At 36.8% G+C, this 27196-nt stretch overlaps 1 protein-coding gene across 15 annotated transcripts in view; it reads right to left on the reverse strand.

Moving 5' to 3' along the window:
* CADPS2 (calcium dependent secretion activator 2) overlaps window positions 1–27196 on the reverse strand; it is a gene marked incomplete at both ends in the record, with an annotated part of 558610 nt that overhangs the window by 320047 nt on the left and 211367 nt on the right. For all 15 annotated transcript variants that reach the window (XM_080700894.1, XM_080700893.1, XM_080700890.1 and 12 more), the window contains 2 exons: window positions 1454–1534; window positions 23324–23656. In XM_080700894.1, coding sequence (XP_080557020.1) covers window positions 1454–1534; window positions 23324–23656 — 414 coding nt within the window. The remainder of the gene's footprint in view (window positions 1–1453; window positions 1535–23323; window positions 23657–27196) is intronic.

Genomic DNA, 27196 nt, shown 5'->3' on the forward strand with positions numbered 1-27196 from the left:
TAGTTTCAGGCACAATGTACACACAAGGAGGCCACAGGTGGGTGCTGAGCACTCGTGCAGCGTCCCGTACATACTGTGTATCTCTCTGGACTCTCCCTTAGTCTCAGCATTTTTAAGGAAAAGCTAACGCCCTTCCAGCCTGGCTCATTTCAGGCTAGTGCTTTAGATAAAGCCTTTTTTTTCTCTCAAGAGCTCCCTCTCTTCCCATGAATCTAATACCAGAATCTCTAGAATGATTCAGTGCCTGTCTAGATATCCAGAGTACAGCAATTAGGCGCGTTGTCCTTCAACCACTGCTCTGTGTGTATATGTGACCCGTCAGCCCCTTAATTCACAGTGTCCCGCATTTCGTGGAGATTCATCCTCTGTACTTGTGCCTTGGTGCTCACAACCTGCTGTCCTCCCTATTATCCAACTTCTCTCCACTTTTAAAAAATTTCATTTTATGTCCACTTTTTCAATGTTTTCTTTACTCTTTAACTTAAATATATTAGCATTCTTAAACAGATCATATACTCATAAATACGTATTTTTTTGCAAAAGCATAATTTAATTGTTAAAATCAATATGTGGTATTATATATATCTTCCCAAGTGCTAGTAAAGTTCACTATCTTGGTTTGGGAGATGGTTATGAGGATGTATACAAATACATTCATCTGGCTGCAAACTAAACATTTGTGCATTTCGCTATATTTATGCTTTATGAGAGGAAGTGAAAGAACGTAAAGATTTTGCATAGCAGACAAGAAAGGAAGAAAAGTCTACGCTCTGAGCAATATAACTGTAATTATATTGAAAAGGACTAAAATCTTTATATAAATCAAGTAAATTAAGCATCAATTCAGAGTAAAGAATGGTATTGATTAAAGTCAATTCTCTTCAAAACCTTATATATTAAAAAGAAACTCATGCCTTTTATTTGATATCTATTTTTATTTGCAGAATCAAAGTGATTATACAAATAACTCGAATATTATATAGAATATACTTTATCTGTCAACTTTTCTCCTACATACTTCAATTTACAGTTTCACTTACTTAATTGTTCCATCATTAGTTAGCACTACTATTTGCGAAGTTCTGTGCTAGATATCTTGGAATATATTATATGATTTTATATGAAAATTTTCTGCCTGATTATATTTTGTTCAGTGAAACATTACAACTCTACCATATCTAGCTGCTAGAGAAATTCAGTCTTTGCTTTAGTAAAAACTTTAAAAAGTTATCATTGAATTTAATTATTTCACATAGATAGGACGGATTTCCAAAATGGATATTATGCTCCAATTAGATAATATGTTTTTAGATATTTGGGACTAAGAAGTATACATGTGGAAGAGAATAATATATTTTGCTGGGAATCTTTACCCATATGCAACATATTTTCAGTGCACAGAAACCTTGAAAAGGAAAGATACATGGTACAGTATGCCATGTAAATAATTTACCTTTGCCATTTTCTCTGCCAATTGCAGCCGGCCATCAAGTTCCCTTCTGATCTGGGCTGCTTGTTCATCTGCATTATCCAGCTTAAAAATAAAAGAAATCATACATAGACAATCACTTACTGTCAATGACATACAGATTCAAGCAAAGATTAAATAACTCAAAAACATTTAGTAAACTCTCTCAGCTACTTATAGTGGAAAGAATGCAGAAAGCTGTTTAATTGCTTTAGTAGTCCAATTAAATTACCTTTACCTTGGGTTTTCATTCACACACAAAAATGTTAATAACTCTCCAGGATTCAACATGTTGGTTTACCAAGAACTTTCATTGTAATAGTTCTTTGCCCAATGCATTCACAACAACTTAAAAAAATAAAACCCCTTATTTCCTTGATGCTACATCAAGTCTTCACTACCTATGACTATTCAGTCCATTCTTCCCTCTTTAGGAAAGTCAGTTCTAAATGGCTCCAGATGGATTTCCACTGTGCATTTTTTATGATGACATACTGAGTTATGTTTCCTTCTTCCTTTGTGCTTTTTGAAAAACCTTTTCTTGTTTTTATAATAAGTTTGTATTAGTGCTAAACTATCTTTGTTCTATTTGATGACATGACTTTCTTCCATTTAAGCCTTCACATGCTCTTTATTCTAGCGCCAGTAGGTTCACACTGCTAAGAAATGCTTCTACTCTTTTACAGAAAAGCACCATGCTAGAATCTGATTCTTATTCTAAATTTTATTGAAAACTAGAAATAATGGTATCATCATTTTCTTTAGAAATTCTCCACTTATGGAAAATTGTCATTTTTTGTGGTACTGGGGGTTGAACCCAAGGACATTATGCCACTGAGCTATACCCCCAGTCTTATTTTTAATTCTTTAGTTTTAAACAGGGTCTAACTAAGTTGTGGAGGGACCCCCTAAGTAGCTGAGGCTGGCTGTGAACCTGTGATCCTCCTGTCTCAGCCTTCCAAGTATTGGGATCATAAGCACCATCGCACTTCAAAAATCAACATTTCTCAGTGAAATAATCTTTAGCTTTTTCTATAACTTCCTTTAACTGTCCTAATTTCTTTTCTCTCAATTACTCATTCAATCGTTATTAGTTTATTATAATGGTAGTAAACTAAGGACATTAAATGTTGAGTTTCTTTTGACTTTAGTTCCTTACTCTTTCATCATTGAGAAGCCTGGACTGCTACAATAGAACCATATTTTTGTAAAGTGTTGAATTAGTACTGAGTAGAACCAATGAACATCCAAGAGAAGACAGTTAACTTGTTCCTTTGGTGAAGAACTACAAATAGACCATGATGTCTTTTAAAAATAGCCTAAAAATAACTGAAAAAGACACACAGAAGAAAACCAGATTAATAGTATGGTGGTATGGGAGAGTCAAGAAAATGGGATGACACTGCAGTATGACACACCAGAAGTCTGGAGATGATATGGGACACAAAGGGAAACTGGACCCTAGAAGAGGCTGGGCAGGAGTCAAAGATGGAGAGCGGGGTTGTGACCTTCATATGACACCAGGGCCTTAGATTTGGTTCCAGGGCAAGGGACTCAATGAGAGGGAGAAACACTATTTGTGTAAGCTCTGAAAAGATCACTCTGTCTCCACAAACTATAGATCAGAGGGTCACAAGGAATTCTGCTCTTTTGGCTTTTAAGTATTGTTTTTATGATGAGAAAAAGACCTATAGTTTTGTTTCTTAAAAATGTTTCCAAGTTAATATTAAAATATTTTAAAGTAAGCTTAAAAATTAAGATTTTTAACATAATTCCTTGATGTAAAAGTGTCTATGTCATCTCAGAAGACCAATAAACATTCAATTTTAGTTGATTAACATGATTCAAAAATCAAACAGATAAATTTCTCTTCATCGTGTCTAAGCCAAAATGAAGTAATTCCAGAAGCAAATAGAACTGAAATTTCTCATTTCAAGCTTCTAAAAAATGACACATTAGAATGTACTAACTACAATAATACCTCAGGTACATTAAATGCAATATGGAATATCGTCTTACCATAACTTGAATGCTGATATTTTTCACAGAAAAATAATAAAAGTGTTACTTGCATATAAAGTAGTTACAGATCCTTTCCCAGCTCCACCAAAACAAATAAAAAATAAGGAAAAATAAAAGAGAAAAGGAAAATGGCACATCTTAAAGAGCCACAGTTCAAATTTCTAAGAACACTATTTAATATCTTTAAATATTTATACCACATATTGATAGTCCTTACTTAGATTTAAGTGAAACTGTTTGAATCATTGGACTTTTGCTAATGTCTTTTTTTAAGAAAGAGTTTTAGCTACTTCTTTAAATATTAATGCCTTGCTAAGTACAGTGGTGCATACTTGTAAACCCCTGCTGCTGAGGAAAAAGGATTTCAAGTTCAAGGATAGCCTAGACAATTTAATGATTACCAAATTTCAAAATAAAAATTTAAAAGGCTGAGGCTGTAATTCTGTGTCAGAACATGTGTGTGACATGCACAAAGTCATATATACACAGAAATACTTAACTGCATTTGTGAGAAAAATGATGTAGACAAAGAAAGCAAAGGATTACCATACCAAACTGCCTTCTCTTGGTAAGACTAAATTTTCAGAGCTCAAAAGGGTAGTGTTATGGTTGGATATGGAATGGCCCCTTGAAGAGCTCATAAATTGGCATCTGAAGTTCATGTAATTGAGTCTTGAGGGTGGTGATCCCAGCAATGGGTAAATCCATTGTAATGGATTCATCTGGGTGGAGGCTAGAGGGGGGGATCCCTGGGGTGCAGCCTTTGGGCTTATATATATATATAGTTTCTCACCCCCTTGCTTGCTCTATTGCTTCTGGACTCCCAGATGTGAGGAGCACAGCCCATGTACTCTCCCTTTCTCTGCCTCACCACCATGCCCTGAGATCCTTGGTCCCTGGCCTCCATGGACTGAACCCAAAACGGTAAAAAAAACAAAACAAAATTTTTTCTCCTAAGTTATGTGGTCAAGTCTTTAGATAATGTCTCTGAGAATACTGGCTGGAACAGATAGTAACTTTGGTGACTACATCATTTTGTGAAAATAAAGAGCAAACATGTTTACTGAAAAAAAAAAAGGAGGAGGAGGAAGAGGAAGAGGAGGAGGAGCTAATGTAACAAAGACAACATATACAATTTACTTGTTTATCCTTACTGTATGTAATGCCAAACACAACTGAAGAGGTAAATCATTTGATTAACTTTTTCACATATGAGCATCTTGAATTAATGTCCCATGTTTTGTGCTTAAGTATTTATTACTTTGTTTATAACATTATTTACTTAATTACAAATTGATGAAGCCAGACCAGGTAGTATACACCTGTAATCCCAGTACTTGGGAGTCTGAGACCAAAGGATTACAGATTTGAGGCCAGCCTTAGCAACTTAGGGGGACCCTTTTCAAAAATTAAAAAGATTTGGGGTGTAGCTTAGAGGTAGAATGCCCCTGGATTCAATCACCAGCAATACACACACACACACACACACACACACACACACACACACACACACACACATTTATGAAGCTTTTTTTTTCTTTTTTTGAGGGTCTGGGGCTGGAACCCAGAGGCATTTGACCTCCGAGTTACACCCCGTCTAATTTTTTTTTATTCTTTATTTTGAAACAAGGTCTCACTGAGTTGCGAAGGACCTCACTAAGTAGCTGAGGCTGTCCGTGAACCTTGATCCTCCAGTCTCAGCCTCCCGAATGCTGGGATTACAAGTGTGCGCCACTATGCCCGGCTGAAGCTTATTTTTAATATACATTTTCTTAATGGTAGACCTATTCAATTGAAATAATTATAGATTTACATGCAATTTATATGCAATTTACATGCAAGTCATGGAGTGATATCAATTGTATACTCTTCATAGTTCCCCCTATGGTAACATCTTAGAAAACTATAGTTTTGTGTAATGATCAGGATATTGATTTTGATAAAAAACATCCAAGCCACCCAGCTTTCATGGTTATTAAGTTGTATACAATTTATTACCTGGATAAATTGCCTGTGTGTCCACCACAAAAATTAGGACACTGAACAGTTTTAAAACCACATGATTATTCATGGTGACTTTTTACGCCCACACCTCCCTCTCTCCAGCCCATCCCCAGTTGGTTGGTTTTATTAATGATGAGCCTCATATTACACAATGTTTAAAAGCTCACCAAGTGCTGTCTGCCTGCATGTCATCATAACTATGAACTACATTATGATGTGAGACTATACTGCTGCAATAAAAGTGTTAAAAATAAATTCTACAAAGATGCACAGGATTTTCTTTGCATTTTCACTATGAAACTGGAGTACACTCCCAGTAGAGGTTAACCTTCAGAAACACTGAAAGCCTAGGCCGGGGCTCTGACCTCTTCTCAGTGTGAACATTCACTGCCCGAGTGCTCTACTGGCCGCCCATGGCCATGAACAATGCCTCCTCACTGAAAGCGCTCAGGTGTGTGGGAGAGTCCAGCCTCTCCAGAGGACTTCCACGCCTATGTGTCCAACTGCCCATTTTGCAATGCAGGCTCTACATAAAGAAAGGCATGCTGAACCTAATGAAACCAAAATGGGAACTTGATTTTTAGCTCCTTAATCCCATCACTCATGAGAAATGCCACCTGTTTGACCCAGTTGCTCAAGCCCAGACCCAGGTGTCCTTGGATATCTCCTTTTTCCTCATAGTCCAAATCCTATCCACCTGGAGACACACACACACACACACACACACACACACACACACACACACACAGAGATGTGTAAAGCACCTCTCATTTTGCCAGTACAGCTGCAAATGCTGTTAAAAGAAATATATTATCTTTCATTCCAAAATCCTATTCTATAGAACTTAAAGAAGTGCTTTTACACATACAAAAGAGAAAAATAAAGGAGGGAGGTTGGAATGGTGAAAAGTCTGAGTAGACAAATTAAAGTGAGGCACTAGACTCTAAGATGTTGTTGATGTCCAGGCCCCCAGTGCTAGACGTGGGCTCTGACACATGGGCTTCATATTCTTGCTACAGGTCACAGGGAAGTCCCTATCCCACGGGGATCACATGGTTTAATCTTATTTTCTTTTAATTCCTGATTTCAATGTTTCATGTGACAATAGCTTATTTACCTCACAGATGTTTTTTTCCTGGCACAGAATATTTTATTCATCTTTTAAAAAGAGGGCCATTCAACCCTGACTGTAACAGATGCCCAAAAGTATCTTTAGTCTCTGAAATACCTCTAGTTCCTGTGACACAGACCATTTTTCTGCTTTAATTATCAAAATATTTTCCTGGTTTGACAAATATTTAGCACACAAAGTACACTTTTATTTTCCTCCTGCTAATTATGCAGGGATAACTGTTTCCACATTCTAAACAGGGAATTTTTAACTTGGTCTGCAGGAGCCTGTGATCCTGTTAAAGTTGTGAACATAGTTTTGGAGAGATATGCATTTTTCCCCCTTGGAGAATTGCTTGAATTTCATAGCTTACCTGTTATTCTCAAAGGTGTGGTTAACTCAAAAGAAGTAACAGAGCTTTCAGAGAATCTTAGGTACACAGAAGTCTTTATTCTTCCATGCTAAAAGATGCTGTATAGCTTTTTGAGCTTAACCCATAGAAAACACCACTTTGGTCCTATATATTATCAACTAGCTAGCTAATTTTTTTCTAACATCAAGACATAGGTTTTTTGGTGCGTGTATGTTTTAAAGGGGTAGTACTAAGGAACGAACCTGGGGCATTCCACCTCTTTGCTACACATAGAGGCCTATTATTTTCAAACACGTCTAAGTTGTTAAGACCAGCCTCAAATGAACAATCCTCCTGTCTCAGTCTCCCAAGTACTGGGATTACAGTTGTGCACTATCATGTACAGATAAGACTTTGGCTCCTAGCAATGTTGATCTAAGTAGTCTTTAATCACATTGACATTTTTCTAGACTTACTGTAAAGCAAGAACGGTGATAGGCTTTTCAGTAGCTATACAAGTTGTATACTTTCAGGAGTTTACACTCTACATAAAAAAATAGTAAAAATTATATGTAAAACAGAATATAATTGCAACAGTAAAGCTACTGACCCAAGTATTGTTGGGAGATTATCAGTGAAAGAGATGTTTTGCTTTGTTAGTGGTATCAGGATGGATTTGCAAGGGTGAAACTATTAAAAATGGAGAGTCTTGCCTTGTGAATCTCAAGCTATAGTTTCTTCTTGCCCAGTTTCTCTTCATGGAAAAAGAAAGGGAAGGTCTTAACGGTCAGTAAATCTCTATGAAGAGGTCATGGGAGGTCCAGAAGCCTGTGCATAGTATTTTACAGTTAAGAAAATCTCAAACACAGTATAAAAATAACTTTACCACAATTCACCCACCAGATCATTTTTATAATTTGTGATTTCATCCTCTGAATGCTCTAAAAAATACCAACATCAAATCCTTGAATTCATTAAATTTGCTCACATAAAAAAAAGAAAAACGAATTAAGAAAAAGTGCCTTTTAGGATCCTAAAAGAAAACTCTACTCAAAGCTTTATTACTTATCATCGTTACCTAGCAGCCCGGTGATAATTCAACAGTATCAGATACTAGAGATTTTATGCAGTCTCAAAACATGGATCAGAAGCTTTATGATTAGCAAATTAATCTACCTCATCAACAATTCTGTTAATTCTCTACCATCACTTAAATGACCAGTCACTTATAAAGACAGAGCGTTACTCTACCCAGGTGACTCTGACCACTCCTGTTGCTCTCTTTTCCAGCCCTCAAATACATGTGCTTGATCCTTCATTGTGCTAGATTTCAGTGTCTGTAGCCATTTCCCTATGTGATTTCCTAAACTGGCACATAGCTCCAGACTATCTCCTGAGTTCCAGCTCTGCGTGTCCGGCTGAAGAGAAGAGTTTCCTTTCAGGCATCTCCCAATGATCTACAACTAAAACTGAACTGACCTCCTGCAGCATGCAGGGCTCCTCTGTATCTACATATGGTTCCCACTACTCCTGACCAGATTCAAAACTCAGAGGTGGGAGTCCAAGGGGAGGCAGGCAGAGGGAGGGAACAAATGAATGAGAATAAATGCCGATGACTTAGACAGGATGATACGCAGACAGCCTAGCCTAGTATTCAAGCACTTATATCTATTGTTCCGATCTACTTCCTAGCCTCTGGGATAACTGCATCATCTACACAAACTAATTGATTCATTGCTCAGCAAACATGCTACACATTCAGAAGTATGTCCTTTGCTTGCTTTCTTCTGCTGGGGATGTTCTTTCTCCCTTTGTTCATGGTCCAGATCAATGTCTAAATCTTCTGAAAAAAAATTCTGAACCAATTATTTAGCAACAAACATGTACTGCCTAATGACATTCCATTCTTAATTATCTTGCTGTTGGATTTTTCAAGTATTTATGACCTCTTCCTCAAACTTTTATTCTTGTTGCTAGGGATTGAACCCAGAGACATTCACATCTCAGCTACATCTCCAGCCTTATGTTTATTTATTTATTTGTGTGTGTGTGTGGTACTGGGGTTCCTGGAAGCCCTTCTACCTTCGGGCTACACTCCCAGACCTATTTTATATTTTTATTTGGAAACAGGGTCACTTAAGCCAGCACAGCTGGCTTCGAACCTGCGTGATCCTCCTGTCTCCGCCTCCCAAGCGCGGGGATTACAAGTGTGCACCACCACGCCTGGCTAGACTATTTATTTTTATTTATTTATTGTTGCACTTAGAATTGAACCAGGGGCACCTTGGTTCAATTCCTGAATTCACCCTGATTGCATTCAGGAGCTACACTCATAACCCTATCTTATTTTTTATTTGGAAACAGGGTCTCAGTTGCAGAGGGTCTAAGTTGCTGAGGCTGAGTACAAACCTGTGACTCTCCTGTCTCCACCACGCCCATCTGTTTTTTTTTTCTTTTTTTCTTTTTTTAACAGGCTATCAATATGTTACCATGTGATGGATCTAAACTTGCAATCATCTTATCTCAGCCTCCTAAGTACTGGGTAAGGCAGGCCTTGCCTAATACCAAGGATAGGAAAAAATAAAATCCATCTCCAGTGCTGAGATTCAAACAACTAGTTTCAATTTTAATGTAAATACAAAGAATGATGCCACATGTGTTTGCAACATTCTTGGACTCTAACATCGTTTGTCTCTTGATTCATCTTCCTCCATGAACAGAGAACAAAAACAAACCTCAAAAAAAACTTCCAACCTTTCTCCCTTTCTTCATTACCAAGAATTAGTTAATGATTACAAGGTAACTAATGTTCCCTTTGTAATTTCATACAACAAAAAGAAATAAGGAAATTAAATCCCCAACTCTTGAGAGCAACACATTCCTCTGTGTGATCTAACATATGAAAAATCAGGTAGCATTCTATTAGACGCAAACTCTTTAAAGAACTCCCTTATATCTACCTTCTAAATTATGCATAAAAATCTGACTCAGAAATAGTAGTTCCACCATGGATCCTGTAGAACAGTTCTAAGAGCCTTAAAATTTCATTTCCCAAGCCACACTTCCCTTTGAATACTTAAAACAGGGAAAAGATGAACGAGTTAATTAGATATAAAATTACCCTATGTGAACTGAACTAAACTATATTAAATAATGGATCAAAATGTTCAAAAGCAAGAACATAAGGAATTTAACCTCAAACATAAAAACCATGGGACTTCTTATAGCCTAGAGAATATGCAAATATATTCTGTAGGTATACATACACATATGCACACATGTCCATATAAACACGCAATCATATGCATCTTCAAAAATCAAGAGATGTAACTTGACAAATTTTTGCACACAGTGAAATTTTCTTAAGCATTTCATATGATATTAACATTTAATATTCAAAATAACAGTAATGGGATAGTATTTTCAAACAACTATTTACTAATTAAACTTATCGGAACATTCTCATTAATAACAAAGTAACATGAGGATTGAGTTTACCACTAAATAAAATAACACAGGCAGTTTTGCCTTCTTAGAGCCTAAGACTGAAACTTAGCCTCATTATAAATAATCACGTGTCAGGAACCATCCTAACTTTTATAAACATCATCTCATTGAAACATCAGAGCAACCCTATAGGGTAGGTCTTATCATTGTTCCATGTTAGGGATGGAAAATCTGAAATACAGATTGATTTAAGTAAGTTTCCTACAGTCCCACAGCAGACAAGAGGTGTGACTGAGATGTGAATACTGCAGGGTGGCTCCAGGGTTTAGCATTACTACCTCACACTCCTTAGCCAAGCATTACATGGACTTTTTTTTTTTTTTGGTGGCACTGGGGTTCCTGGAAGCCCTTCTACCTCTGGGCTACACTCCCCGACCTATTTTTATATTTTTTATTTGGAAACAGGGTCTCCTAAGCCAGTGCGCGTGGCTGGCTTCGAACCTGCACGATCCTCCTGTCTCTGCCTCCCAAGCGCGGGGATTACAAGTGTATGTCACCATGCCCAGCCATTACATGGACTTTTAATTTCATTTCCTCACTGTATAGGGATGCCCATAATAGAAAACTCGTTAAATATTACTATATGATTAATAGTACAAATTAAATAATTATCCTATGCTTAAGTTGCTGAAATGCAATTAAAAGCATATATAAGTAATCTATAATACACAGTAGAATACGACCAGCTTGAAGATTATGAGGGGGAATTGTAATCCCTTGTGATTTTTTTCTCTCCTAATATTTAACCAAAAAGCATGGAGGCAGGAATAAGGAAGGATTCGTGGAGAAGGTGACATCTCTCTTGGGTCTTGAAGAATGGAGAGGTAGAAATTCCAAGTGAAGAGAATAATATGAAGCAAAAATAAAGTAAAATAAATACAGGAAGAGGGTGAGGAACACACCAATTGAGTTTACTTAGAACATGGGGTATATAAAGGATTGCTGCATGGCAAAGAACATCAGCGAAGCACATGAGGACTAGAAATAACACGGAAGCCACAGAAAGCTTAGTCATTCTGCTGACCAAAGGGAGCCATTTTCCACCCTCCATTCAAAGCAGGGTCTTGGCAAGATCAGAAAGGTACTGTAACATCAGTAATGAAAAGAACAAACCTATGAGAAACAAGGAGGAGGCAGCAGGCAGAGGTCACTGCACACACCATGTACCTGGTAAAGAAGTCTCCAGCTACAGGGGTGGCTGTGGAAATAAGGGGAAGCAGTGGACATTCTTTACTACAGAAGAAACACAGTGTCAGCGGACTGCTGAGTTGGGAAGACCATGGAGAAGAAAGGGCTCAGAAGGGCTCGCCATGAAGAAGACAGGACTTAGGAGCCAGAGGGATGGGCATTATACTAATAGAAGGAGAACCAGATTTTGGAGGAGAGAAATAAAATGGCATCTGAATCTATTGAGTTTGGAGAATTCTACATCCATCCATTTACCATGGGCTTAAGTGACACAGAGCAGAATGAGGAGCTCATCTCCCTGAAAATAGGAGAGGGGCAGTGATTCTCAAAGTAAGCGGGCTAATATTTATTCTTGCAGTATTTTTCCAATGAATCTAACTCAGCACAACAATCCCAATAGCATCTAAATTCTCAAACTGAACCAGGGCAGCCAATCTACCTATACTCTTGAAGTCCTATTTTTCTTGTACCCGACCATGTATACAGCTGGCCCTGCCTATCCACAGGTTCTACATCCCTATGCATAGTCGCCCATCCATGGACCAAAAGTTTATAGGAAAAAATATGATTTTACTGAACATGTACAGACACTTCTCTTGTAGTGATCTGCTAAATAGTATAACAACTATTTACATGGAATTTATATTTATTAGGTATTATAAGTAATCTTGGGATTATTTAAATATGCAGGAGGAAATGTATAGGTTATACGGAAATATTATGACATTTTTATGTAAGAGATGAGCATCTGTACAGTTTGGGATCTGAAGGGGCTCCTGGAACTAATCCCTCAAGGGAAGACTGTACAATGAGTTTAAAAAATACTTTTGGAGATAATTCATAGATTGAGGATAAGATGTCTTTCTCATTTGAAGACTTTCACATCAGGTTCGTGAAAACACTGTACACACAGGAAATGACATGGTTTTAAATGTTTAACAATAGAAGCCTTGCTACCAGTTTGTAGCAAATAACTAGAATTAATCACAATCATCCATTACATAAATATGATCTTACCAAGATAATGATCAGTTTGCTCTGTTCATTTAAGATGATGAGGGAAAATAAAAGCATTTAGGCTTTTTTTCAAGTGTGAAGTAAGCAGAATTAAGGTATGAATTAAAATACAAACATTATCTAAATGATTCCCGAATCCAGATTGCCAATCCTTACTTATTAAGATTCCAGGCTTGGATATCTAACCATTACTTGCTATCTCAACATGGATATCTAATATACTGATCTGTGTGTGTGTGTTTTTTAAAAAACCCTCTTAATGTCCTTCACTTCACTAAAAAAAAAAATGAGTCTTCTCATTTGAAGACACATACCATAAGAGCCTGATCAGAGAAGGTAATGTCTTCAAAGACTACCTGCAGGTGCCCCATAATATCATGGTTAATAGAATATAAAGCCTCCATCAGATAAATATTGATGACCCCTAACTTCTGTTTAATTTCCTTGATTTGCATCTTTTTCCTTTATAGGAAAGCTCATGTCCCAATGTGCGGACCCACCCACACTAAAGTCCGAAGTTATGGAAGAAGAATGCAATTCGGAAGCACAGTGCAGGGCATAAAACCAAAAGCATGTGAAGACAGACTCCTTGAAAAAGGCAGCAGCCTGAGATGTTCATAGGAAGAAGTGAACACTGGTCCAAAACTGAACCATCTAGAGCAGAGCAATGCAGAACCTGGAAAAGTTATTTAAAGATTAATTTGGAGAGAGAGAGAGAGAGAGAGAGAGAGAGAGAGATTGATTGATTGATTGATTGTGTGTGTGTTTAAGGAAAGCCAGGTAATCCTAGTACTAGGAGGCTGAGACAGAAGGATCAAAGATTCAAGGCCAGTCTCAGCAAATTAGTGAGACCTTGTTTCTAAATACGGAATAAAAAATAGAGTAGGGCTGGGGATGTAGCTTGGAGGTAGAATGCCCCTGGGTTCAATACTTGGTACCCTCCACCCCCCAAAAAAAGTAAGGGAGGGAGAGAAGGAGAGTAAAAAATAGAAACACAAGATTGGCCCATGGCTACAGGTGGAATGAGCAAGGATACGATTATCTGCAATTCTTTAGACCACAGGGAAGGATATTTCCAGAATTCAACTCGTTCCTGCCATTTCTTTGCTGTTACCTCAAAAGTACTCTCTAGAACCAGATAAATTCCAAGCTCTTCTTTCATCTAGTATAAAGGCCCTCAGTGTTCAAGTCCTTTCCACATTCTTGAACCTTATGTCCTACTACTGCAGCAGCACGCAGGACAGACCTTCCCAACAGATTCTAGGGCATTCGTTCCCTCATGCCTCTGTCATTGTCCATCTGTTACAAGTCCATCGATCCTCCAAAACTCAGAAAATATCACGATTGTTAAAGTCTTCATTAAACTTCAATTAAAGCTCCAGTACACAAGTGGGTTTCCTGCACCGCCAATACCTTTCTCCTGAGCAAATGGCTGAGCTGTTTCCAAGAACCCCTGCAGTTACTTATGACTGTTGTTTTCACATGCAGCATCATGGCAGGAATCCTTGGCCCTCACTGTGCAAGAGCATTACCTAGGAAGATTTAGACACTGGACCCTGGGTCCCACCTACCTCTACAGACAGTTTTCACTAGCGTAAAGTGGGGACCAGGCATCCAGTGGTCTTTAACGTGACTCAGTTCATCCTAATGTGCATTCAAAGTTGAGAAACACCAGAGAAATCCATGGGAATTACTCAATATCAAGTTCAGATACTGCCATCCAGCTGCTCCTATTGTGCTGTGCATATATTTACCTCCAGTAGCTCACTTATCAACTGTACTTTGGTAAATATGTGTCTGCTGACCACAGGCCTTGAAGAAAAATAACCACATCTTGACTATGCATCATATATATATATATATATATATATATATATATATATATATATATGTAGACCTATGTAATCTAAATTTTAATAGGATATTTTCTTTAATAATTATGAAAAATGAAGATATAGTTGATTATATTGGAAATAGCATACTCTTAAAACCCCTTGTTATTCATTAATAGTTGAGAATAGGCCATGCAGTATATTAACAAAAATAGGTTTTTTCTAGCATTGTCACTATAAAGCATCTGAAGATTTTGGTATCTTGACGGTTTTCAGGAATCAACCCCTCAAAGGAGAACTGTACAATGACTTAAAAAACTTTGATGACAATTCATTGACTGAGATGTAAGCCTTCTTCATCTGAAACCTTCATACTAGATTTATGAAAACAGTTTGTACTTTGTCTCATTTTTTTTAGATATCTGTTCTCTTATTTTCTAAAAAATAGAAAAGGTAGGGTGACATTAAAATGTCCATAAACTAGATCTGGGTAAAGAAAAAAAAATCTAAAAATAAGTGTAAGAATACTCCTTAGAGTTTGAAGGTAGCCTATATTTTTATCTGGTAAGATATTACAGAAAAATTCAAAAAGACAGGTTATGAGAAATATTAAAGAATATTATGTAGTTTCTCCATATAACATAAGGAACAAAAACCTGTATCATCAAATAAAACACCCCTAAGAAAAGCTACAATTTGATAAGAATGTATTAACATTATGATATAAAGAACTGAATCTTTAGAGAGGGAACTTAATATTACTAACCAAAGACTCAAATTCATTTAACTGAAATCAAATGCATCCAATTTATATTATGGTATATTTATTTATAACAGAATTAAACATGTATTTAAGTATTATTGATATTCCCATTATCAATTTTAGAATTTCAAAAATCAGAAATAAAATTTAATTATTGAGGCATTAAGTTACTTCCTTGCTTTATCTCAGGCATAAAAACTGCCATTTAATAACATTTAATTGAATATTTAATTATTTTGAGATTTTATAAATATACTATATATATATAAAATATCTCTCTACCTTTCATTTCCACATTTTTTATTGTGAAAGTCATTTTGGAAATTACAAACTGTAACACTGTAGAATAAACTTATTACTCCTGAAAAGGACAAATGATGCTAATTAAAACATATCATTCACATGCTATTAGAGGAAAAATATAAGGAAGTGGTAGGTGAAGGCAGATCCAATTTCCTTTGAGGATCCAAAATTCTTTCCCTTTTCATTTTCCTTTTATAGATCTTGGATAGAGGTGTTCATAAGGTTAATACCTCGTGGTTTCTAGATTTCAAACACTCCCACAGTGAGAGGGGCAAAAAGCACAGCACTATCTCTGTACTGATTTCTCTCTACAGTTTATAAGACCCACAGTCCAAAGCAAAAATTCAAATTAATCTCTGAAAAGCTTAATCTCCAGAGCTAAAATTTGTAGGGAAAATGGAACCACAAAATTGAACACTACTCACAAGTATCCATGTCTATCCTTCATGCATATGTAGACAGTTCTATGATACTACTGAATACTTCCTCCAGTCTTCAAAACACAAGAGATTTAGGATAGGGGAAAGTTAAGACAGCAAGATTTCAATTAACTTTGTTTTGACTTTTGGGGAAATCTGGGTGAGTCAATTTTGTCAGTTAATGGAATGAGATTATAAAACATTGATGGAGGTTGCTTTGGGCAGAAAAGATCAGACTCTAGATACCTGTAAAATCGAGCTAACTAATCCTCTTAAACTCTAAATATAGAAGTAAAAGGAGGGGAGTTATAGGCATAGATAAGGTACTATGTACTCCATTCCAGGCTCTGGTCATTTGCGGTTAGACTTCTCTCTACGGTTTATAAGACCCTTAGCGGCCTCTGTGAATGTCATCTTACACCTCAGCCCCATTCTTCCCTATACTCCAGCAACACCAAAGACTTGCAGTTCTCTCAAAGCCATGGGTTTCACAGTGTACATGCACTGGTCCCTCTGCCCAGACTACCTTAGCAAATGAGCAAGATTCTTACTTTGGTGAATTTCTGTGTCATACATCCTAAGATTAGTTTGCCTTTTTCAACCTCAAACAGGTAGAGCCAGGAATTTACCATACCATGATTACATTTACTGGAGTTTGAATTTTTAAAAATAAGACAGCAGCCAGGCGTGGTGGTGCACACTTGTAATCCCAGCATTTGGGAGGCTGAGACAGGAAGACTGTGGTTCACGGACAGCCTCAGTTACTCAGTGAGACCCTTTGCAATTCAGTGAGACCCTGTTTCAAAATAAATAGTAAAAGTTAGGGCTGAGGGTATAGTTTGAGGGTAGTATGTCCCTGGGTTCAATCCTCAGTACCTCAAAAAGAAAAAAGACAGCAAAATACCTAGACCTTATATATCTCTATGTTCCTCTCATTTAACAAAAAGCACAGAGCATCTAATCTGTAGTCCCTGCATGATTATGGATAAGTGTTAACTAATTAATTTGAACATAATGTATTACCTTATGTCGTATTTTAAAATAATCTTTAATAAAGACATTTAATTTCAGATTAAGGAAAACCACCTAATTAACTGGTATCATTTAAGTAACACATTTTTATTAAAATATGTTAAATAAAATATTAATATATTTTGTTATAAAATATATGTAATATTCATCAATATCATTTAACAATTGTTCTTCTGAAAGAATAGTTATGTTTACTTGAAATTCATTACATCTCCTTAAGAGTATTCTGAAATTAGACTTTTCACTTACCAATTATTCTTCCTTTGTATTGACTGCATTTATAATCTGATCTATCTAAATCATTTCTAATATTTTTAAATTCTTATGTTACTGTATTGTTCATTTTATTTTTATTTTTTGGGGGGTTGGGGATGAAACCCAGGGGCATTTGACCTCCAAGCTACACCCCCTGCTCTATTTTTTATTCTTTATTTTGAAACAGGATCTCACTAACTTGCAGAGGGCCTCACTAAGTAGCTGAGGCTGTCGGTGAACCACGATCCTCCATTCTCAGCCTCCCAAATGCTGGAATTACAAGCATGCACTATCACGCCTGGCTTGTATTGTTCATTTTAGATTGTGACTCTTGAACTATTTTTTCTATCATTTTATCCTATGAAGGTGCACCACAGCAGACATATTATTCTCATAGCACAGACTTCAAAATATGAATTAGGTTTAATAACACTATCTAATTCATGGCATGCATGGATTATTTTTACTCTTCTTAAAAAATCTTTTCTACTTTTTATGATAACAAATAACTATTTCTCTTCCAGTTTCCCCTGATTTCACACTTTACTGGTGGTATGAGCTATTTCTTCACTTCTTTAATAAGCTGCTGGCTCTGGCTAGGAGTGATGCTCCTTCAAGACAAGTCAGCTTCCTTGTCTCCCATGGAGATGCGGGTCATACAGCGCTGGGACAAGGAACAAGATGAAGTGACACTCCTGCTGGCATCCGGCACGGTCCCTTTCTCATTCCTGTTCTGTTCCTATCGAGGACCCACAGGTTGCCTGGCTGCTCATGTCTTGCGCAGCTCCCAAGAAGAGCTCTTACCCTGAGCTTCTGACACTGAAGCAAGCGATGTGTCTCTGGGATTTGCTCAGGGATCACCACTGGCAAAAACAAGGGCCCCAAGAAAGATAAACAAATGCAGAATGAAGATGCTGGAGTTAAGAGGAGCCTCAAAGCCTTTCCCAACACCCAGCGAAGGTGGAATGAATCTCCCAGATGTACACCGGGGCCAGGCTCCAGCAGCTCCTCCAGCTTCAGATCCATCTGCTCTCTGCTCCCCAAACCCTGCTCTGCTAGCTCTCTTCCCAGACTATTTCTTCCCTATGAAGGGCAGATTCTTTTATGTGATGTATACTGCCTTTCCTTACCTATTCTTTTTAACCTTTGTTAGAAGGTAACAAGATAATATAGTAAGATATGTATATATATACCCTTTAGGGAAAACATAAAAATTTTGCCTGTTATCTTTTTTCATAATATCTATAAAAATCATTGTAATTTAAGAGGCAAGCTCTTCCCTTACTAGAGTACTTTGTGTGCTTTTTGTTTTTAAATTAATCTAAATAATACTTAAAAGTATTTTTCTGATCTATTTTTTTATTAGTGCATTATAATCATATATCTTGTTGAAGTTCCGTGTGACAGAGGCACATATATACACAGTACTCCTTGAGGCCTCCCCCAGTTCCCACCCTATTTCCTCTCATGCTCAGCACAACAGCCTGAGACTTATTCTTAAGTTTTAATTTCATATTTCAGAGTTTTCAGTTTCAACTTAGATAAAGAGATTGGAAGTTATTTTCACTGGAAGTTATCACTTTCACCCTGACAAGAAGAATTTGGACAAACTGGAAACCAGCGACTTTTCCTGCACTTATCAGAGAACTAAATAAGGGAGGCAAACCACTAATCCAAAATGTAGAAAGACAGGCAAAATCAGAAAGATAGGGGGCAGAAGTTGCAGAAGGCTACATATGGAAGGAACATTTATTCACTTAATAATTTTGAAAAATCACTAGAAGCCAATTAAAGAAAACAAGAAACTCCTAAGGTCTGGATCACAGGTGTACTCCACACTCAACTGGACCTTCTTCCCAGCAAGACCGTGAGGTTTTCACAGTGAGGATCCAGGGAGAGAGTCCTTGTGGCATGGCCAGGGTGGGGGTGGGGATTCTGTAAATATTCACCTCCATCTCCCTAACAAAGAAAGATTTTTACCAGAGGGAAACATTCCAGGAATAAGAAACCACACCACTGTAGTCTTTCTGCTTCAACTACTGAGAAACAAAATGGAAACGAATGAGCCGGCAATGAGGTGCCAGGACTTTAAGTGAACGGACTGAGAATTCTGCAGCCAGAGAAGGAATAAGAGGCCCAGGAGCCAGAAGGAATGATACGCCTGGACCCCTGGACAAGAAACAAAGATCTGTGAAAGGTAAATCGCTGAGGCACGGATCCACTGAAAGACTGAGATTTAATCAGATTCCAGAACACTCCCTCCAACACTTTGCGACGACAAGGCACAGCTCAAATATCAAAGCAAATCACAGATGTTATAGATACAAGGCATAGACTTTGGCCGAGAAGCACTTAGGGAAGACCAAAGTTAAGAGGGGAGACAAATACAGAGATACCGGTGGAGTCTGAAGCCTCTCCAACATGGGACTACAAGAAACATTAGACACCATCCTGGTTATAATCTTCATGCTAATGCCCTATTACCTCCATTTCTATTACATGATACAACGTACCTGGCTTTCAACAACATCAAAAACAAACTTAAAAAGCAAGCCAAAATAAAATATTCTAGAGGCAAAGGATAGACTTTAAAATAGATTCAGTTATGGTACAGATGTTGTAGCTTCAACAATGAATTTAATTACTATTATTACTAATACCAATAACTATTATTAACAGCCTCATGGATAGAATTAAAAGCAAGTGAGAAGAGATGAATAGTATATCCAAGCCATGAAAACTCTAAGAAAGAATGAAAAGAAAATGCTAGAAATGAAAACACTGCAACAAAAATCAATAATGTGTTTGGTGATCTCATCAGCAATATGAACTTGAAGACAGGTCAGAAGAAAAAAAAAAAAAAAAAAAAAACAGAAGAAAAGCTGGTAAATCGGGCGTGGTGGCACACACTTGTAATCCCAGCATTTGGGAGGCCAAGACAGGAGGATCATGGTTCGCGGCCAGCCTCAGCTACATAGTGAGGCCCTCCATAACTTAGTGAGACCCTGTTTCAAAATAAAGAATAAAAATAGGGTAGGGTGTGTGTAGCTTAGAGGTCAAATGTCCCTGGGTTCCATCCCTAGACACACGCCCCCCCAAAAAGAACTGTTATAAAAAGAATAAACCATACATTCTAGAACTCAGAACTGTGGAACAGTATCACACAGGGGGTAACATAAAATACCTGTAATGCCAGGAGAAGAGAAACAGAATATGACACAAAGAATATTATAAAAAGTAGTAGAAGAGCCAAGTATGGTGGGGCCCACTTGTAATCCCAGTATTTGAAAGGATGAAATGGGAGGATCACAGATTTGAGGTCAGCCTCAGAAATTTAGCAAGATCCTGCCGGGCGTGGTGGCGCACGCTTGTAATCCCCGCGCTTGGGAGGCGGAGACAGGAGGATCGCGCAGGTTCGAAGCCAGCCGTGCGCTGGCTTAGGAGACCCTGTTTCCAAAATGAAAATGTAAAAATAGGTCTGGGAGTGTAGCCCCGAGGTAGAAGGGCTTCCAGGAACCCCAGTACCACCAAAAAAAAAAAAAAAAAAAAAAAAAGAAATTTAGCAAGATCCTCAGCAACTTAGTGAGACCCTGTTTCAAGTAAAAAAAAATAAAATAAAATAAAGTAAAATAAGGCTGGGGGGAAGCTCAAAGGTAGATGCTCCTTGTTACATCTCCAATATGAAGATAGAAAGGAAGGAAAGAGAAGGGAAAGGAAATAAAGAACAGTAGTTGAGAACTTTCCAAAATTGATCATGGATACCAACTTACAGATACAGAAGCTCAGAAAAAATGCAAATAAGAGGAGGGAAAAAAAAATCCAAACTTAAACTATTAAAATATGAAAAACTAAAAGGAAAACAATTACCTTGACGAGCGTCATGGGAGGGGTGAAGCTAGGAGTAAAATTTTCAGTATGTTTAAATAGAAAAGTTAACTCATGTGTCTATATCCAGTGAAATTATGTTTTATTTTTTATATTTTTTATCTCTTAAATATAAGGAAAACTGAAGACTTTTTCAGACAAAACCTGAAGGAATACATCACCAGAAGTCCAACGCTGAAAGAAATGTTGAAAAAATTAGTGTTGTATGAATAAAAAAAGTGATATAGGTAAAAAAAAAAAAAAGGTCAGGCATGGTGGCACACACCTGTAATCCCAGTACTTTGGAGGCTAAGACAGGAGGGTCGCAAGTTCAATCTCAGCAATTAGTGAAACTCTTATCAACCGAGCAAGTTCCTGTTTCTAAATAAAGGTAAAATAGGATTTCAAGTATGAATTTAATCACATCAAGTATGAAATGTCTAAACTTATACATTAAAAGATAAAAGTCATCACAGTGGATGCATACAAAACAAAACACAACAAAAAACCCTGCAAGGCCTAATCATATGCTATCTATAGGAAACCCACTTTGAAGATAAAAAAATAGTTTAAAAGTAAACATGTGTAGAAAAAAATATATATATATTGCTAATCCTAATCAATAAAATACTACAGTAGTCATATTAAAGACAAAGCAGATTTCATAAAGGAAGATTATAAAAAATACAGATAAAGATGAATATCATAGCATGATAAAGAAGTCAATTCTACAAGACAAGACAATCCTAATAAATATGTAATCATGATATCAAAATATAAGGCAAATACTAATACAAATGAAAGAAAAATAAAAGCATTCATTATAACTGGTGATTTAAATTGGAATTGCTGTATGTTACAAGTTGCTGAAGACAGATTAGTGAGTCCAGACCTTGGGTGTAGTAGGCAAAATAGTAATTTAAAAGCATTCTGAATCGATAAATATAAATCTACAGGTATATGAGAATGTATTTTATGACCTTATAACATTCTATATGATGCTCCATTACACTTTCTAATATGCAGAGGAAATTTTATTCTGCCTGGTTTCTCTAGCACCTCCTGAGGTTTTTGAGTTGAATAAATTCTTGATAAATACCTACTAAATATCTGACTCAGAATTTTACTACTAAGTTCAATACTTCATTGTTTAAGTGAGCTATTAATTTCATTAAAAGTGCAAAGTTATGGTTGAATTTATCTTTTAAAATAGATTTTAGCTTTAAAGTCATCCTCATTATGGAACCAGCACTTGGTTTAACAACACAGTGAAGACAATATGGTGAGTGTATGAGTTGTTCACAGGGTTAAAAGTCCCACCTTGCTTTACTATTAATTAACTCTATTAATTTATCCCTCTGAACTTATCCACAAATTAGTAATGGATAATAAGGAATATTGATAAAATAAAGACAGATTTGCAGAGAATTAAAATAAACACATGCACATTTTAGAACTGTAATTCTTAATGAACAAGTACATTTCAAAATTACAGGATTCTGTTAGTTTGAATTGTATATTATAGCAGAGTTAAATCATTTATACATCCAAAATAAGCAAACAAGATGGAAACAGGGAAGGGATACATTATTAGACAAATCAAAGGACCCAAAAATGAAAAAAATGTGAAACATGAAATTTTATTCAGTTTTTCATATGCACGCCTAGAATAACAACCTAAAAGAAAATATATTATTAGCTCTGTCATCTCTTTAAATTACACAGTTGAACAACCATCAAAATTCATTTCTATCTCCCTGGGTTAAAGAAAACATTTGAAATTTCAATTATTTTCACAGATCTCAGAAGAGAATCATCATCTATTTATGAAAAATTATTTTGCACTGAGGAATACCTGCTTATTATAAATTCTCAAGGTTCTTCAGGTAACAGATGATTCCCATTTTACTATTCAGAGCATGTCCCATGTATACCAAATAGGCACAAACCCAATGCCCTAAGGGCACATGGGAACAATCATTTACTGGCTAGTGATATAATATTCTCCATTAAATACTTATTTCAAAGCTTGTTTCAAATATCACTATTTGATTTATTAAAATTCAATTTCACTAAGCTGTTCAAACTGTTTATAGAAAGCAAAACACATCTCCACTGGCTTATAAACACTTGATGTTCATTCTCTGAGTAAGACAGAGGAATGGAAAACGGCATAGTCCACTTACCTGGCATGCATTATAAAGGAGCTGATGTTCTAGTTTTTTGATGCCTAGAATCTGCTGAAACATTTCATAGAGTTGTTCCTTGCTCAGAATAAGTTCAGACACAGCGCTTAGGGTCATCCTGTTGGGCTGTTTGCACAGATCCTCTTCACCCCTGTAGATGGCGTCATATTTGGCTATCCAGGAGCTCAGTACTGTCTCTTTGCTCAAGCCATCTATTTCCGGCAAACTGCGCACGCGTTTTTCTATGTTTTTCTTAAACACCTCTCTAAAGTCATTAGCAGAACACCCTCCACTCTGAACCATTCTGGCCACTCGGTCGCTCTTCAGAAAAACCTGAAAATCAAAACAAAAACCATGTACAATGAGGACACTAACACCATCTGCTTACAGCAATTCAGTCAAAGTTACTGATATCAAATATTATAATTATTTAAAAAGGGTTGATTTTGGCTTTGTATTTTAGTTCTTAGGATTGGACTCAGGGGCATTCTATCCCTAAGCTTATACTCCTAGATCTTTATATCTTTTTTTTTTTTAATTTCAAAACAGAGTCTCACCAAGTTGCTGAGGGTTTCACTAAGTAGCTAAGGCTGGCCTAGAACCCAAGATCCTCCTGCCTCAGTCTCCCAAGTACTGGGATTACAAGAATGTGACACCCTACCCAGCTAAAATATCTTATAATACATGTTATTCATGACAGAATAAATGCCTCAAATCTCTCAAATGTTGAAAGGCTCAGAAAAGGGTGATGATTTGATCTTGACCTTTAAATTCTCTATCAGCAGGTCAAGGGCACCTCTGCATCTTGACCTTTGAGGGCTAAGAACACATACATGAGATTAGTGTTCTTATAAAAAAAAGACACTAGAGAGCCCCCTCATCTCTTCTGCCATTCAAGGATACCACAGAAAGATAGGTGTGTCTCATTCAAGAAGTGGGCCCTTATCAGACACCAAATTAGCCTGTGCTTTGATCTTGAACTTCCCAACCTCCCACACTATGACAAATAGTTTTGTTTTTAAAACAGAAAAAGATTGTTAAGCAAGTAATTGGAGCTCATGAATCCAACTTTCCAACTTGTATTTATGTCTAACTCTTGAGTACAAAAGGGTCTTCTGTCATTTAAGAGAGGATATGAAGGCCAATAGTATAATAGATCTAGTGTCCATGTCAATAATCATCTTATGTATTTGTTAATACAAACTGTTCCATAGCCAAAAATGTTAGGGTCATTTGGCCCCCATCTCTGATTTCATCAATATAGGAAGAATAATGCTAGGGAGGAAAAACCTCTAAAGTACCAGTTGTGCATGAATACCAGAAATTAATACCTGGCAAGAAATTAAATAAACACAATGAATGGCAATCACAGAAATAGAGATACTCACAAAACATTGCTTGGTAATAATCATCAGTAATAAGGTTACATTTGGAAAAGACTTGGCCTTAAACTTATCTTTTCTCCTAAATATCTAAGAATAATACACAGTTTCATTAAGCATCTGTTTTGTCATCCATATTGCTAAGAAATATATCCAGGTCACAGTTGTTGCCTTTATTCTTTCTCCTTTCTATAATGAGAAGAGATTTTTTTTATAAGAACCTGTAAGACTATTTAGTACGTGTTCCATATGTTACAAGTAGTCACTAAGCTTACACATGTCATGTCAACTTTCATCCTAAGAACTGGCTCATGACACGGAAGTAGTCTCCAAGCATAACTACATCACATGGGATGCCTGCCTCTCATGTGCAAGCAGCACAGGTGTTCCACTCACTTGTCCCACTGTCTTATACTCTCAGCAACCTGACCTCCAACCTCTCCCCATTACTTGAGTTTTTACTTTTTTAGGTCATTCACCTAAACTTTTCTCATTTCCTATCTTCACTCAATGGCAAGAAGATTCCAAGTACTGTGGATGACAGACTTGTCTGCTGAGGCAGTAGTGTCTCTACATTAGGGAGTATATATAACAGAGGCTCCTGATGCATTGTTTCTCTACAGCACTGGCTCACTTACAATTAGAAAGTCAGTCTCATTTTTCATGTCTCTAAGGCAAAACTAATTCTTCAATGCCAGATAAAAGGCTATTTTAATATTTCTACACTAAATAAAATGAAATTGAGATGTTAAATAACATTTTATCTAAGAATGACATTAAGTACTTCAGAACTCAGAGATGTTTTTAAAATACCTTCCCATCTTTGTCTAATACTACTTCTCTCATTGGGAAGTGGCAGCCAATATAAATATACTATATATTTACACATTTAAATTTGTATATACTCAGCATATATACATATAAAATATAATTTCTACTGTGGTTAAGGATGAAGTTGAACATAGGCTAAATCAGCAAAGGGGTGGACTGTGTCAGTGGTCAACATGCTGCTTTTCAGCTACAAATCTACCTTTTCTTTGCCCTGTCTGGGACAACCAGCACCATATTAAACAACTCAGAGGGTGCCAGAGGAGGCACATTTTTTCTTCCTGGTTCTCTTCTTACTTATATCAGCTGTTTTATAGAACCCTGTGGGTGGAATCCCAGTGAGTTTTATGACATATTACCTCTCTGTTCTCTCTAGAACTCTAAAAGGCAGACTCCCTATGAGCCCCATCTGTACAGTCCTTCAGAAAACTTCTCTGCCATGATCTAAGATGCACCTGCCTCAAGGAGGTTTGGATTCCAGGCCTAGAAATAGGAGTGGGAAGGACCCTCTTTCAGATTTACTCTTTTTGAATAGTCTGCTCCTTAATTCTGAACTCTGCTATTTCTATATTAATTAGGATTCTCTATCCACATAGTTCCAGTACCTCAATGTTCATATATTAAACTTTCCCTGTTCCAGTATTATGTGATATGTTCCCTGATTGATGCAAAAATACTTAAGTGCAGCATGCAACACTGCTTGTATAAAAAAGTTAAAACAATCAACTTTTAGAAATTTAGTACAACATACAAAGCAAGACCAATAAAATATTTTTAAAGTATACTATAAACATTTTAAGACTGACTTTAGGAAAACTTTTGATTTCTAATAATCTAAGTTAGTAGGCATTTTATTTTTTATCTTCTGCCTAATATAGAGCTAGGTTCCACTGAGTAGCCACACTATAATTTTGAAGCAATGACAATCATGAACTCATGCTTTAGGATTCCTGTTTTCCTCTTACAGATCATACGTAAGGCCATATTAATTTAGTCCATTTACAGGTAATTTGCTAAGTGGTAATGACATGCCGGGAGTTCTGCTAAGTGTTAAGGATACAAGACAAAGGAGACAAAGATCCTGCCTTAAAAAGCTCACTCTGCTGATCCTGAAGGACACAAGATGAACAAGAAAATATAATAATGTAAAAGTGATAATAGAAATCCACACAAAAGAGAGCGAAGAAAGAGGAAAAGAAGTCTCCATCTATGGTAGGGAACCATAGCTGGAAAGGAGGTGATTAGAGGTCAGAGACAAGGGATCTGTGTTTTTAATGTTCTGTGAGTTGTATAACATAAAGAAGAAAGGGCAAAAAAATGGAAGAATAAAACAGCAAGGCCTTCTGGGACATTAAATCTGAAGAGGAGGACATTAAATCTGAAGAGGAGGAGAGTAAAACTCATGCCAGACAGACCAGCAGATGACAAAATGCCATGCATGTGAGAAAGAAACCCTGGTCCTCTTGGATGATGTGGAGTTAGTGATGGCTGGAAACAGAGGGGAAGAATGTGGGGAAATATACCTTAAACAAAGAGCTCTTGGCAACACCAAGGGTAGATGACAGGCAACCAGAGCAGAGACTGTGATGCAGTTATCAGAGGAGGACAGCAGACCTGATGGAAAACAAAAGACTGAAACTAAGATGAGCATCATGGGATAGAG

This window comes from Muscardinus avellanarius (assembly GCF_963383645.1).
Source record: "Muscardinus avellanarius genome assembly, chromosome: 9".
Lineage (NCBI taxonomy): Eukaryota > Metazoa > Chordata > Mammalia > Rodentia > Gliridae > Muscardinus > Muscardinus avellanarius.